General features: G+C 42.9%; 1 protein-coding gene across 1 annotated transcript; it reads right to left on the reverse strand.

Annotated features, from left to right (window-relative positions):
* Positions 1 to 5190: 5190 nt before the first annotated feature.
* LOC132010417 (IQ domain-containing protein F5-like) lies at positions 5191 to 6327 on the reverse strand. The gene is made up of 2 exons (XM_059388287.1): positions 6306 to 6327; positions 5191 to 5630 (listed from the first exon to the last, which is right to left on the reverse strand). Exons 1-2 carry the CDS (start codon positions 6325 to 6327, stop codon positions 5191 to 5193), a joined length of 462 nt encoding a protein of 153 aa, XP_059244270.1.
* Between the last annotated feature and the right edge of the window lie 10502 nt (positions 6328 to 16829).

The raw sequence follows: 16829 nt of genomic DNA on the forward strand, positions 1-16829 counted from the left end.
CGTGGGTTAAAGCCTCTGCCTTTGGCTCAGGTCATGATCCTGGGGTCCTGGGATCAAGCCCAGCATTGGGCTTTCTGCTCAGCAGGGAGCCTGCTTCCACCCACCCCCTGCCTGCCTCTCTGCCTACTTGTGATCTCTCTCTCTCTCTCAAATCAATAAATAAAATCTTTAAAAAGAAGAAGAAGGAGGAGGAGGAGGGAGGAAGAGAAGGAGAAGAAGAAAGGAGCAGGCTCCCTGCTGAGCCAGAAGCCTGATGTGGGGCTCAATCCCAGGACCCTAAGATCATGACCTAAGCCAAAGGCAGATGCTTAACTGACTGAGCCAGCCAGGAGCCACTTGATTTTTTTTTTTTTTTAGATTTTACTTATTTATTTGAGAGAGAGCATGTGAGAGAGCACAAGCAGAGTAGACAGGGAAAGGAGAAGCAGATTCCCTGCTGAGTAGGGAGCCTGATGTGGGGCTCAATCCCAGGACCCTAAGATCATAACCTGAACCAAAGACAGATACTTAACCAACTGAGCCACCCAGATGCCACTTTCTTTGACTTTTAACAATTTGATTATAATGTATCTCATAGTAGTATTTTTTGCATTGATCTTGCTTGGGGTTTTTTGAGCTTCAGATACCTTGATGTCCATATCTCTCCCAAAATAAAGGGAGTTTTCAGCTATTATTTCTTTAAATAAGCTTCTTGCCCCTTCCCCTTCTCTTTTTCTGGGAATTTTATGATGTGTATATTTGTTTAGTTAATGGAATTTTATTTTTCATATAGGCGTTCTTCAGTCTTTTTCATTCCTTTTTTCTCTTTGTTTCTCTAAATGGCTAACTCCACTGTCTTTGAGTTCCCTGATTCTTTCTTCATGTGATCAAGTCTACCGTTGAAGTTTTCTATAGATTTTCAGTCTTCCATTGTATTCCATAGCTCTAGGATTTGTTTGTTTCTTTTTTATGGTTTCTATTTCCTAAACTTCTGATTTTGTTCATTGTTTTCCTGATTTTGGCTAGTTGTTTGTGTTCTCTTGCGTTTCATTCAACTTCCTTTTTTTTTTTTTTTCTAAGATTTTATTTATTTATTTGACAGAGAGAGAGACAGCAAGAGAGGGAACACAAGCTGGGGAGCCGGAGAGGGAGAAGCAGGCTTCCCACCCAGCAGGGAGCCCGATGCAGGGCTAGATCCCAGGACCCCAAAATCATGACCTGAGGAGAAGGCAGATGCTTAATGACTGAATCACCCAGGCGCCCCTCATTCAGTGTCTTTAAGGTAATTTCTTTGAATTGTAAGGCAATTGCAGACCTCCATTTCTTTGGGCTCACTTATTGGAACATTATTAGTTTCCTTTGTTGGTATCATGTTTGCCTGATTCTTCTTAATGTGTATAGCCTTGTGTTGGTGTCTGTGCATTTAAAGGACCAAACACCTCTTCTACTCTTTACAGACTGTTTTTGGCAGGTAAAGACTTTGTTGGTTCCTCAGGCTGGTGGGATTACCTTCAGAATCACAGTCAAGCTGGGTTGGAGCTGAGTCATGTGGCCTTTGCCAGGTCCACAGCAGGGTTCACTGTTGGATCTGTTGTCAGAGACCTGGACAGGCATAGATTCTATCTGATCCCTGCATGGACATGCTTGCCTTTGGGACCTAGTTCAGTAGGGATGCTGTGGAGACAAGTGTCCACTTCAGGTCCACAGCTGGGTCAGCAGACCACAGGCCTGATTACCAGGTATATGGATGAGTGTGGCTCCCTCCAGGTCCCTCTAAGAAGGCTTGTGCCAGAATACTGGGTATGCCCTGGACAGGCAGAACTAGGCCCAGACCATGGCTGAGAGGGCTGGAACTGATTCCCAAGGCTGCTTCAGTTGTTCATAGCCAAGATTGAGGTCTGCAAGCCTGGCTCTGAAGGCAGATGGATGTGTCTTCTAGTTGGTCTCTGGGTGGGCAGGACTACTCTTGAATTCTGACTGGGATGGGCTATATAACCAAGTCACAGAGCCATTTCATGGATCTGCTGTCATACCAAAGTTGACTACCCTGTTTCCAGGGGGCACTTACAGACATTTCTCCCAGTGGGCCCCTAGGCTGGCAAGATATCCTAGGGACTGAAGTTGGGAGGAACTAGAACCAAACTACAGGGCCATTTCAGGATGTCCTGGGGTTCAGAGGGGCTTGTTTCCCACTGGACCCCTGGGCTGCCGGGATTGCTTACAGACTGCTGTGGGGAGGAGCTTGAGCTAAGAGCCATTTCAGGATCTGTGTCAGAACAAGTTTAACAGGCTTTGCTCCAGGGGCTCCCAGGCTGTGGCTGAGAGGGGCCAGAGCTGGGTCACAGGCCACTTCAGGGTCACAACTAGGGCCAAGGTCTGTGGGCCTGTTGCCTGAGACATAAGCACAAATGACTCCTCTCAGGTTCCTTGATATATGGTGTGATTGTAAAATCAAGGCCAAACAGGGGTGCAGAACTGTTACCAGGTGTGTAGACAGGACCATGTTTGGTGAGTCAGCCACTGGGCATGGACCAACATTCTCAAAATGGACCTCCTTGGTCTTGACTCCACTGAGGTTTCACAGTCTCTTACCTGGATTCCAGATTCCCACAAAGTATTTTTATCTATGAGTGGCTGCCAAGTTATTGCTGCTGAAGGGCAAGATGAACAAGGAAACTCCTTTTCCACCATCTTGTTGATGTCACTGTGCTAGAATACATATATATATTTTTAACTCCCAAAACAAAACAGTAAAAAAAGAAATAACCCAGTTAGAAAACGAGCAAAAGACATTGACAGATATTTCCCTGGAGAGTATATAGATGGCAAGTAAGCGTTTGCAACAACATGGATGGGTCTAGAGAATGTAATACAAAGTGAAATGAGTCAGAAAACGACAAATCAAATACTGTAAGATTTCACTCATGTGGAATTTAAGGAACAAAACAAAAATGAACAAAGAAAAAAAAGAGACAAACCAAAAAACAGGGTGCCTCGGTGGCTCAGTGGGTTAAGCTTCTGCCTTTGGCTCAGGTCATGATCTCAGGGTCCTGGGATTGAGCCCCACATTGGGCTCTCTGCTCAGGAAGGAGCCTGCTTCCTCCTCTAGCTCTGCCTGCCTCTCTGCCTACTTGTGATCTCTGTCCGTCAAATAAATAAAATCTTTTAAAAGAAATAGACTATTAAATATAGAGAATAAACTGATGGTTACTAGAGAGGGAGTCAAGGGGAAGAGGGATGGGTAAAATAGATGAAGAGGATTAAGAGTGTATTTACCATATAAGCATTGAGTAATGTATAGATTTGTTGAATCACTATATTGTCTGCTTGAAACTAGTATAACACTGTATGTTAACTCTACTGGAATTCTAAAAATAAATAAATAATAATTTAATTCTTAAAACTTACTGTAACTTTGGTTTGTAACTCTAGCTTTTTGCTTTCTACACAATTTAAGAGACTAATGCATTAAAAAAAAAAATTATTAGTCTGGGGTGTCTCAGTGGCTCAGTCCATTAAATGGTTGCCTTTGGCTCAGGTCATGATCCCAGGGTCCTGGGATGGAGCCCCACATCAGGCTTCCCTGCTCAGTGGGGAGTGTGCTTCTCCCTCTGCCCCTCCTCCCACTTGTGCTCTCTCTCAAATAAATAAAATCCTTTAAAAAAATGGGATCAGGGATGCCTGGGTGGCTCAGTGGGTTAAGCCTCTGCCTTTGGCTCAGGTCGTGATCTCAGGGTCCTGGGATCGAGCCCCGCATCAGGCTCTCTGCTCAGCAGGGAGCCTGCATCCCCCCTCTTCCCTGCCTGCCTCTGCCTACTTGTGGTCTTTCTCTCTCTGTGTCAAATAAATAAATAAATAAAATCTTTTTAAAAAAAATAAATAAAAATAGGATCAAATCTTTGTAAATCATATATCTGATCAGGTATTAAAATCCAGAATATATAAAGAACACCTATAAACAACAACCACAAGCAAAAAAACTGATTCAAAAATGGACAAAGGATTTAATAAATATTTCTTCAAAAAAGATCTACAAATGACCAATAAGCATATGAAAAGATATTCAACATTACTAATTAAGGAAATGCAAATTAAAACTATAATCAGCTACCACCCCACATCCATAGGATGACTACTATAAAAAAAAAAATTGTAGGGGGGAAAGAGAGAGATTTACAAGTGTTGGCAAGGATGTGGGGAAATTAGAACCCTTGCGCACCTCTGATGGGAAGGTAAAATGGTACAGATGCTACGGAAAATAGCATAGCAATTACTCAAAAATTTAAAATCAAATTACTGCATGATCCAGCCATTTCACTTTTGAGTATATATCGAAAAGAATCAAAAGCAGAACCTCAAAGAGATCTTTGTACACCCATTTTTTCACAGCAGTATCATTCACCATAGCCAAAAGGCAGAAGCAACAAAAGTATCCACCCATGAATGAATAGATAAATAAAATGTGGTCTATACATACAGTGCAATGTTATTCAGCCTTAGAAAAGAAGAAAATTCTAACACATGCTACAACATAGGTGAACCTTGCAGACACACTAAATGAAAAAAGCCCATCACTAATAATAATAATAGTCATAATCATAATACTGTATTGTTCCACTCAGATTAGGTATTTACAATGATCAAATTCATGGAGACAGAAAGTAGAATGGTGGTTGCCTGGGACTGGGGGAAGGGGGGGATGGAGAATAATTGTTTAATGGGTACAGAGTTTTAATTTTCGAAGAAAGTTCTGGAGATGGATGGTGGTGATAGTTGCATATATATTTATGGCCACTGGATATACTTATGAATATACTTAATGCCACTGAGCTCTTTACTTAAACATTGTTAAAATGATTAACTTTATGCTATGTATATTTAACCACAATTTTTAAAAGATGACGCAGTCCTCCATGTTGCACAACTACAGAGGGTGCCATTTATATGGACCACACCATAAAGGAGTCTCCCTGGAGTTGGTCAGCCTGGCAGAGGAAAGCCCTAACTCTCTTACCCATGGCAGACATTGCTAATCAATCTGTTCAAAGGTCCTATTCATCCAGCACTAGGCTCTCAGAATCTTTCTACACACTAGGCACCAGACAACCCTTGCCACTTCCTGAGAACTGATTTATGAGATGCCATCATGAAATCAATGACCTCTCTGAAATCTGACAAAGCAAGCTGGGGACACAGGTATAGCAGACCTGATCATTCCTTTATTGGAAGGGGTATGCACTGTTGCACTCTACAAGCCTGTGCGCCTAAAGAGATTTCAAGTTGAAGATTCAGTTGGCTTTCTTTGAAGATGTAATGGCCCTGAATGAAGCCACGGGAACGGCAGTTATGCCAGCGCCAATAGAGTTGGATGATGCGGGCAGCGTGGAGCAAACGGCAGTAGCGAAGGCGTATGCGCCACATGCGGACCCAGGATTGCAGCTTGACCACTGCCCATTCTTGGCGTACATAGAAATCTAGGGCCAGTTTCCTCTTTTTCTCCAGCAGCTTCACCAGCATCTGCTTCCACCAGCGCTGAATGATACATGCTCTGAGTGCCGCGTGCAGCAGCGTACGGCGTACCAGGGTGCCCCGCCACCACGCCTGGATGAACATGGCTGCTTCCTCTTCCCTGGTGATCTTTTTTTGGGGGCCTTGAAAGATAAAATGCGACACTTCAGAAACTCATGCATTTGAGCCCTAGGGTGTGCCAGGAAGAATCCCTGGTTTCTAATGACAGCCATCCCTTTCTCTGATATCCAGCAGAGCCATTTTGGGAAACAGCTGGACCCAGGAGACCAAGTAGGTGTCCTGCATCTGCCACTGTCTTGATGGACATGGACACACCATCTTCACCCTCTGAATCTAAGAGTCTCATCTGCACTTGCAATGTCACCCAGTTTTGCATGGACCTGGTTGGCCAGTCTAGAGCAAGAACACCATGATCTGGAGGTGAAAGAGATTCAAGTTTTACCTGGACCTGACCATTTACCAAAAATCCATGTCTCTTGCCTCAGACCCCTCCCATCTGCGGGAGAAGCAGCATCTTTTCTCCCCCTGCCCTCTCACTTCTGACTTCAGGTTACACCCACAACCTACTGTCTCCCATATACCTCACCAAAGTGTTAAACGGGTCATCTGACTTATACAGTTTGTTAAGAGCGTAAACACCAGTTAACACATTCATCAGTAAAAAGATACACATGCACACACACACTTGTAGACCCAATCTTCCTGTAGCTCTACCTTTGCATTCCCCAAACACCAAAACAAGTCCCCACCTTGTAGCTCCCAACCTTATGTAATCTGAGTTCATACTCTTTGCCCACCTCCTTGGCACAATCCATACATCTTGGCCAGACCCACATCTCAACCTAAGGAGGTAATGGGGGAAAAGGATAGCCGAGGAGGAGCCAATCCACGTTCATTCTAACTCTGTGTATGGTGACTATTCATCTCAGTTTGCCTGGCACACTGGGTTTATGTCTGCATGTCCTGGAGTAATGTTGATAAGTGCCCCCTCTCACTCACGGAAGCATCTCTCTTTAGATAATTTACATGGTCACAGAGTTTTGGGGTATTCCACCAGACCCCAAGGGTCAGAGATGTCACAAGTCAAGGCTCTTCCCAACATAGTAGAACCTGGAACCATCTACCCATGGAGGAGTGGGGAGGGTAGTAGCAGTGGTGTAGGCAGGATTGTCAGGGAATTCCCCCATCTTCCTTTTGCTCCTTCAAGCTCTGTTCTACCAATGTGACTTCATCATCTTTGACAATAACTTGGAAAATTTGCTGTCCTGTAGTCAGAGTTTAGAGAGAAAAACATTGGAGAAAGTAAGCGTGCTCTCCCCATCACTAGGTTCCAAATCAACCACACAGCTTCCTGGCCTTTCTGAGGACCTGAATAGGCATGAAAAGGAGGTGGGGGAGTCCCATCCAGACGTATCTATGGGAGATTTACTGCCCTCCCAGAGAGCTTGGGTACATCTGACTATCTCTTATAAAACATTAAATCCCTATGACTTGTGCTGGATGGTCAAATCCCACTCAGGTCTTCATTTTATTAATTTACCCATGGTTAGGGGCAAGATGGTACCATCACTCTCAGGTCTGGTCTTCTCCAGCCACACACTGGCAGCAGAAGTGGAGGAAGAGTGAGAGATATGATGTCATAAGGGCCACTATGACTCAGGCACCAGGATGGTTTCCAGCAGTTGAACCCCTTTCTAAGAATAACCTGAAGACCTGCCCTTTCTTTCTTACCAGAATGGTCAGAGTTCTGGATACAAAGAACAACACCCCAAATATGAACTCACTGACACAAAAGTGTATAGTGATACTCATTAAAGCCTGGCTAGCATTTATTACATGGATTTCAGATCATTTAAACAATGATAGTCCAAATAACAGAATAAGTGTGTGCTATGTACTGATATAGAAAGGTTATATAGATATAGAAAGATTAGCAATCATCAAATCAAGATGAACTCAATATAAATACATATTTATACACATGTGTCATAAAAGCATTATTTTTTAAAGGGGGTGAAGATAGGAAGATATAGAAAAAATTAGCAATAATCATCTCTGATGGAGAACCCAGAATTGGGAGAACAGAATAGACTCCCTCATTGTGGCTAAACCTCTTATGTCTGGCCTAAATCTCGGTCATCTAGTTATCAGGCTTTTGGGAGAGCAGGACCCATACAGACCAGAAAATTCATGAAGTCCCCAGGACCAGCCAGCGTCTTCATCTCAGTGTCAAAGGAGCATCAAGTACTCTTCTGTCTTCCTCTTCCCCTGAGAGCCCCAAGGTCACAGCCAGGAGGGGACAACCACTCTACAAGAAGTGCCCCACTGGACTCCAGTGCCTGCGCCTGGACTCTGAAGACCCATGTAGTCATTGTGAGGACCTCGTTCCTTCTCAGGGTCATAGCCCCAGAGATCACTGAAAAGTACACTTGCAATGTGTAGAGTACATATGGGGAGACAGTGTGGGATCTAGAAGGATGTAGAGAAGACCCACACTCTTTTCCCCCATCCTCTACCACCCTTTCTAGATTTCCCTCACCTTTGACAGCATTTCTCCTGGTCTAGGCAATTTGACTAGAGGGAGAAAATACCCAGCCCCTCATCCCTGAGGTGTCTGATTCTCTATTTGTGATACTTCTCAGGCCATGATTGTGTTCATCTACCATCACACCAGGGCAGCAAAGCACCAACAGATCTTCCAGTGAATCACCCAAGCAGTATCCATAGTCTTCCCTGCCTACACAGTGTGGCAGCAGCCCCCTCGCCTTCTCCTGATGAGTAGTGTTAATTACCCCTGCCAGTATGGTGACTCCTTTCCTTACCTGATTGTCTCTTGGCAAAGGATTCTGAAGGGACTGAGTCTCAGCCATAGCTTTAAGTTTAATGGGACTCTTACTATGACCCTCGATGACTGCTTTCCTCCCTAGAAACTAGAACCTCCAATCGAATGGAGCCTGCAAAGACACAAAGCCCAGATTCCCACAAGTATGACTGGAAGGGGTGCTCACAGATGTACTACCAATGCCACATTGATTCTGAGACATTAATTCTGAGATATATACATTCTACCCATTAGGGACCCAACACTATGTAATGTGCACTGATCAAGGGCTTTGGTTAGCAAACCATGCATGTAGGTTAAATCCAACCCACTGCCTGTTTTTGTTTGTTTATGTATTTGAGAGAGAGTGAGAGAGCGAGAGCATGAGTGGGCTGAGGGGCAGAGGCAGAAGCAGACTCCGCTGACCAGGGAGCCCAGTATGGGACTTGATCCTGAGATTCCAGGATTGTGACCTGAGCCGAAGGCAGATGCTTAACCGACTGAGCCACCCAGGTGCCCCCCTCCCACTGCCTGTTTTTATACATCCTGCAAAGAATGGTTTTTACATTTTTCAGTGGTTGAAAAAATTAAGGAATAAAAAAGCTCCTGACACATGGAAATTACATGAATTCAAATTTCAGTGTCCATAAATAAAATTATATTGGAACACAGCCATGCTTATTTGTTTAAATGTTGTCTATACCTTTTTACATTTACACTGCAATGACAGATTTGAGTAGTTGTGACAGGGACAGTATGTGGCCTTTCCATCACTTCCCACTGCACCTCAACACACAACAAATTGCAGTAGTGCTGTTATAACCAGAGTTTAGTGCCACCCATATCACTGTGCTTTGATTTACTTTTATTAAATCACCATACATACATATCCATCATGTCAAACAAGAGAGGAGGCGGAAAGTAGACTGTAAATGTCACATCTTTAAGACAATAGCAAAGCATTACAGCCGTGCTAAAGGAAGACTGAGCAATCCACAATTCTCCTAACTCACAAGAAAACAATGATCATAAAATTAAGAAATTTTATTTATTTTTTTTAAAGATTTTATTTATTTATTTGACAGAGAGAGATCACAAGTAGGTAGAGAGGCAGGCAGAGAGAGAGGAGGAAGCAGGCTCCCTGCTGAGCAGAGAGCCCGATGCGATGCGGGACTCCATCCCAGAACCCTCAGATCATGACCCGAGCCGAAGGCAGCAGCTTAACCCACTGAGCCACCCAGGCGCCCAAAATTAAGAAATTTTAAATGGAGTATCTAATCACAGCAGAATTTCTTTACAAAAATAAAAAATGAAAACAAGGCTGCAAACAACATTAGTTTGCAGATTGCTTGTTTGTTAGCCAAACAAGAAAAGGTGTTTATTAGTGGTGAGCTAATTAGATCATACTTAATTGCAGCAGCTGGAAAAAAATGTGACAAAAATAAACTTAACACTATTAACCTTTCGATGAAACTAACTGCTGCTAGAGTTCAAGACACTAAGAACAAAACCAATAGTCAATTTAAGACAAGGCAAATGATATCAAGTGGCTCATGGCTCCTTAATGAGTTGGCAGATGGTACCAACACAGCTCAGCTGTTGTTCATTGAAGGGGTGACTGCCAGGTTGGAAAGGGCCTGAAGAATTCATCTTTATGAATGATGTATTTGCATGAAAAAAATACAGTTGAGAATATTTGTTGAAGGAATTGAAAAAAACACTAATTCAATACCACGTGAAGTAGAATCTGCTAGGATGTGATAAAACTATAATGTGGTGAAAATATGAGTGAAGAAAGCAAAAAAAGGTTTAGTTGGACAAATTTACAAAGTTTATGAAAATATAAAGGGCTTAACAGCATTTTGTTACTCATTATTTTATTCACTAATAGGTACTTTATGGAAAATATTTTAGTCTATTGTGTTGCTGAAGCAGTAATGTCAATGATTAAGCTTCACTTGCCCTTGAATTAACGATCATCAGTTCTGTAAATTTTCTTCAGAAACGAGAGTGGAGTAATCTGACTTACCAAGCACACAACAGACCCATGGATTAACACAGCAGTAGCAGCAGCTACATAACACTTGCTAACTTGGAGCTTGGTCTGTTGGGTCCATATATTGCCACGTCTCTGCCTCCATGACCAGAACCCATCGTTCCAGTACTAGAGTGAGTCATTTTGTCTCCTTCACTGTTTAATGCCTTTTCTATGACAGATGTTCCCTGGTAGCCATACAAAAATTTTCACTATGTGCACATTCCCATACGTCCAGCTATCTGCTTCCTGCCCAGACTTCCTTGTCTCCAATGTTCCAGTCTTTCTATTGTCAGGAAATTGACCAGTGCTGAAAAGTCCATATATAGTCTATCTCAGGCCACTTCTCTTGCCACACAAAGTGGATGTACAACCTGAAACTCTGCCTACTGAGAGGACTTTCCCTCACCACCTACTGTCTTTCAAGGCTGCCCTTGAATAAGGTTGTAGCTCAACTGTTATTTTGGAATGACATATACATACTAAGCTTAACAAGCTATAAATCAGGCTCAGATGTTTTCCTTATTTCAGCTGGTCCCAAGGGGCTCCTTATAACCTCACATGAGTATGAGCTGAGAGGGGTTGGTTGGGCTAGCTGCCCATGTAGTTTGCTCCTTCAGTTTCCCATTTTCTGTCATCATTGCTATCTATGAGGTTAAGGAGAAATGTCCCATGTCTTCAGACTCCAGGGTTCAGGGGAATTTGAGAATTCAAGATTTGGGGGGCCATCAACCCAAATGATCTCATCCCTTGTGTCGGGGTTCTATTCTTTCTCCTGCCCTGATCTTGGCACCCTATCTTGATGGAGAATTTAATCTTCCTAAGAGGTTGACCACTCTAATATTTAAATCCTGGGCCTGGACCTCAGCTTTTTCAGTCCTTTCATTACAGATGAGAGGTTCTTTATATGCCATCAAGAAGGCCCCCTGGTTTGTACACTTACCTTTTAATTGCCTGTTACTTGTTTTCAGCCTTCTGTTATCTTTTCTGGAGCTTCACAGAGCCTAGAAATAGCCAACCAATCCTGTATAGCTAATTCCTCCATACTTGCTTTTCTTTTTAAATTCATTTTAGAAGATTTTATTTTTTTAAGTAATCTGTACACTCATTGTGGAGCTCAGACTCACAACAACAAGATCAAGAGTCACACCCTCCATCACCTGAGTCAGTCAGCAGCCCCAGTTCCTCCGTACTTTCCAAATGCCTGCTGTGTCACACCAGCTAGTGCATATCCTGCTTCCTATATATGATCCTATTCACGTTTGAAAGTGTTACCATTTAAATTAACACACAGTGCCCGGGGCAATCTGTGCTGCAGTTCCCACTGATATCTGGGTATTTCTCACAGAAAAATCTTGTTTGTAACAATAAATTTTACTGAGACACCTGGGTGGCTCAGTCAGTTAAGTGGTTGCCTTCAGCTCAGGTCATGATCTCAGGGTCCTGGAATTGAGCCCCGCATCAGGCTCTCTACTCCGTGGGGGTCTGTTTCTCCCTCTTACTTTGCTCCTCTCTGCCAGCTCTTGTGCTCTGTCGTTCTCAAGTAAATAAATAAAATCCTTAAGGAAAAACAAAAACAAAAACAAAAAAACAAGGTTGCCTGGGTGGCTCAGTCAGTTAAGCATCTGCCTTCAGCTCAGGTCATGATACCAGGGTCCTGGGATTGAGCCCAACATTGGGTTCCCTAACTTAGCGGGGAGCCTGCTTCTTCTCCCTCTCTTTGCCACTCCCCCTGCTTGTGCTCTCTCTGACAAATAACTAAATAAAATCTTAGGAAAAAAACAATAGGGGTACCTGGGTCGCTCAGTGGGTTAAAGCCTCTGCCTTCGGCTCAGGTCATTATCCCAGGGTCCTGGGATCGAGCCCCGCATCGGGCTCTTTCCTCGGTGGGGAGCCTGCTTCCCTTCCTCTCTCTCTGCCTGCTTGTGATCTCTCTCTATCAAATAAATAATAAAACAACAAATGAAATCTTTAAAATAAAAAAATTAAAAAGAAAAGAAAAAAACAATAAATTTTACTGATATCTGTGCTCATCACTACCTCTTACGTCATTCTCCTAGACTCGTTTTTCTTTATCATGGAGCTCATTTCCCAGAAGTACTTTCAGAGACTTTCAATGTAGACTTTTTTTTTTTTTTAAGTAGGCTCCATGTCCAGCATGGAGGCCAAAACAGGGCTTGAACTCATAACCCTAAGGTCAAGAGTCAGACGCTTAACCAACTTAGGCACCCAGGAGCTCCCGATGTAAACTTTGAATTAATAAAAATGTCTTCCATTTTGCCCTTACACTTGAATGCTGTTCTGGTGGTATATCATTCAATGCTTATTATATTTCTTTTCTTTCAGAGCTTTGAGGATGTCACTCCACTTTCTTTTCATACCCAGGCTTGCTGCTGAGAAGGCTGATGTCATTCTTTTTTTTTTTTTTTTAAGATTTTATTTATTTATTTGACAGAGATCACAAGTAGCAGAAAGGCAGGCAAGAGAGAGAGAGGGAAACAGGCTCCCCGCTGAGCAGAGAGCCTGATGTGGGGCTCGATCCCATGACCCTGGGAGACCATGACCTGAGCGGAAGGCAGAAACTTAAACCCACTGAGCCACCCAGGCGCCCCTGGGCTGATGTCATTCTGAAGTTTATTCCTTAGTGGGTAGTTTGTGGATTTTGTTTTCCTCTTCAAGTGTTTACATATATTATCTTCATCAGTTACGAGATTGTGCTGTGGCTTGTTTTGAGCTCCATCTCTTTTCCTTCACGTTTTTTAGGGCAATTGAATCTCTTGAATGAGTTCTGGGAAACTGACAAATACCTTAAAGGTTCCTACTCTTTTTTTTTTTAAGATTTTATTTATTATTTATTTATTTATCAAAGAGAGAGAGAGAAATGGTGAATAAGAGAAAGAGAGCAAGCACAAGCAGAGGAAGTCACAGGCAGAGGGAGAAGCAGGCTCCCTGTTGAGCAGGGAACCCAATGCAGGACTCAAGCCCAGGGCCCTGGGATCATGACCTGAGCCGAAGGCAGACACTTAACCAACTGAGCCACCCAGGCATCCCAAAGATTTCTACTCTTCATCTCTGTGCTTCCTTTTTTCAGAAACATTAACTCAACGATGACTAGAACTTCTAGATGGGTGTTCCATTTTTAAATTTACCTTTTTTTAACCTTTTCATTTCTCTGCATCTTTCCCTTTTCTGCTACTCTTCAAGAGGAGCTCTTTTGTCAAAGTTTCTACTCATTAACTTTGGTTTTGTCCATTCTGCTATTCATCCCATCTATCAAGTTAGAATTTTAACACTGTTCCTTTCTAAGATCCATAAATAGCTCCTTTTAATAATGGTTTGTTATTTTATGGCTGAGATGTCTCCTTCCATCCACTGAGTATATTAATTTCACTTATTTAAGTTGCCTTCTTAGTCTTTTCCCTTGACCATTGTGTTTCTCATTGTTGAGTGTACGGATGCTTTTTTGTGCGGTTGGTTTACTCCAAAGTTTGGTGATTCTTGGTTAGATGTTCACCCTTTTTTTGCAATTTTCTCGTTGCCTGTTGATGATTGACATGTCCATGGATTGCAGGGAGATATGGGGTAGGATCTCATAGTGAATGATCTCCTGGGCAGGAGTATTGCTGTGCAAGGGTGTCACATGGCATCAGGCCTCGCCACACCTCCTCAGACTAACACAGCTCCTCCGTGGAGAACAGCCCTCTCTTGCCAAACAGGCTCAGCTAGAGTTGGCTATTCCTCCTAAGGTTATATCTCTACTAGCCCCCATGGTAGCCAACAGTCCCTGCTGCCTCCTGAACCAGCTGCTTCCAAGCTTGGAGGGACTGCATGGCCACTCTCTTCTTTTGTAGAAGATCTTTTTTTAGAGCTTTGATATATTTTCTTTCAGTGTTTTCACATCTACCTTGTGTCCTTTAAGTAGTCCACATGGTTTCTATCCATTGAAGTTCCCTTCCTAAATTCTTAGGTACTATTAGAAATATTTTGGGGGCGTCTGGGTGGCTCAATCATTAAGCATCTGCCTTCAGCTCAGGACACGATCCCAGGGTCCTGGGAGTGAGCCTTGCATTAGGCTCCCTGCTCAGCGGGAAGCCTGCTTCTCCCTCTGCTGCTCTCCCTGCTTATGTTTCTTCTCTCACTGTGTCTTTCTCTGTCAAAAAAATAAATAAAATCTTTTTTTAAAAAAACATATTTAAAATAAATATATTTTTTGTATTATTCCTTTGAATTTATACCAAGAAGATCTGAGCCTGTGTTCAAACATTTTGATCCATTTTCTCATGGACATTTTTTTTTTTCAGTTTTCTTTATGGTCATGTTTCCTTAAGGTTTGAGGTAAAAATGTTCAAGCAGATTTTAGTAATTGACTGACAGGTTTTTTTTTAATATTTTATTTATTTATTTGACAGAGAGAGATCACAAGCAGGCAGAGAGGCAGGCAGAGAGAGAGAGAAGGAAGCAGGCTCCCCGCTGAGCAGAGAGCCCGATGCGGGACTCGATTCTAGGACCCTGAGATCATGACCCGAGCTGAAGGCAGTGGCTTAACCCACTGAGCCACCCAGGCGCCCCTGACAGTTTTCTTCTGCAGATAGTTTATCTCTATTTTTAAATGGAAATTTTAGTTTCCTCTTGGCCTTTCCTTCATTTTCTTCTCATCCCTTCCTGAACAATTCAGTCTGAAAGTTATTAGACTGGTCAGTGCAACATAGGTATAACAGGGCAAGAGATACTGTGACAAAGGACAGGGCATGGATCCCAAGAAGGAGAAGAAGATGTTGGAATCAGAGGGCTTCCCAGTTTGGAACTCGGGCAAGGTGGAGAAGAGTCTGCACATGCGGGTTCAAGGTCATGGCAGTAGTGAGTATTATACCATGGGCAGGATGAGCATTCTTAGTGGTGTAGGAGGACAAAACTTGAGCACAACAATGAGGATATCTGTGCAGAGGGTGTCCTGACATTTTATGTCAGCCCATGTTGTGTGAGAAGGGCATTCACACAGGACAGCAACTAATGTAGGATACATGAAGAGGGTAATGGCCTCTCAGGGTGTCAGAGCTCAAGCAGGGTGAGGACAATGTCTGCAGAGCCAGCAGCAGTCACAGATGATTGGTTATATACAGGGGAGATCAGATAAGAAAATTTATTAAGGGAGCAACTGGGTGGCTCAGTCAGTTGAGTGTCTGCCTTTGACACAGGTCATGATCCCAGGGTTCTGGGATCCTGCATCAGGCTCCTTGCTCAGTGGGAAGCCTGCTTCTCCCCCTCCCTCTGCCTGCCACTTCCCCTGCTTGTGCTCTCCCTCTGTCAAATAAATAGATGGAATCTTTGAAAAAAATTTCTTAAGTATGGTGCTGGCATAAAAACAGACACATAGATCAAAGAAACAGAATAGAGAACCCAGAAATGGATTCTCAACAAAGGAGGAAAGAATATCCGATGGAAAAAAGACAGCCTCTTTAACAAATGGTGTTGGGAAAATTGGACAGCTCCATGCAGAAGAATGAAACTGGACCATTTCCTTATACCACACACAAAAATAAACTCAAAATGGATGGAAGACTTCAATGTGAGACAGGGATCTATCAAAATCCTAGAGGAGAACATAGGCAGCAACCTCTTCGACCTTGGCTGCAGCAACTTCTTGCTAGATGTGTTCCAGAGGCAAGGGAAACAAAAGCAAAAATGAACTATTGGAACTTCATCAGGCTAAAAAGCTATTGCACAGCAAAGGAAACAATCAACAAAACTAAAAGGCAGGGGCACCTGGGTGGCTCAGTCAGTTAAGTCAGTGAAGTGTCTGTCTTCAGCTCAGGTGGTGATCTTGAGGTCCTGGGATTGAGCCCATATTGGACTCCCTACTCAGTGAGGAGTCTGCTTCTCCCTCTCTCTCTGCCCTTCCCCACTGATGCTTGTGCTCTCTCTCCCTCAAATAAATAAATAAAATCTTTAAAAAAAACCCTAAAAGACAACCTATGGATTGGGAGAAGATATCTGCAAATGACATGTCAGATAAAAGACTAGTATCCAAAAATCTATAGAGAATTTATCAAACCCAACACTCAAAAGCAAAAAATCCAGTCAAGAAATGGGAAGAAGACATGAATAGACATTTCTCCAAGGAAGACATACAAATGGCTACCAGATGCATGAAAAAGTGCTCAACATCCCTCAGCATCAGAGAAATACAAATGAAAGCCACAATGAGATACCACCTCACACCAGTTATGGCTAAAATTAACAAGTCAGGAAAAAACAGATGTTGGTGAGGATGTGGAGAGAAGGGAACCGTCTTACACTATTGGTGGGAATGCAAACTGGTACAGCCACTCTGGAAAACAGTATGGAGTTTCTTCAAAAAGTTGAAAATAGAGCTACTCTAAAACCCAGGAATTGCACTAGTAGATATTTACCCAAAGGATACAAACCTAGTGATTTGAAGAGACCCATGGACCCCAATGTTTACAA

The sequence above is a fragment of the Mustela nigripes genome, chromosome 2 (assembly GCF_022355385.1).
Source record: "Mustela nigripes isolate SB6536 chromosome 2, MUSNIG.SB6536, whole genome shotgun sequence".
Classification (NCBI taxonomy): domain Eukaryota; kingdom Metazoa; phylum Chordata; class Mammalia; order Carnivora; family Mustelidae; genus Mustela; species Mustela nigripes.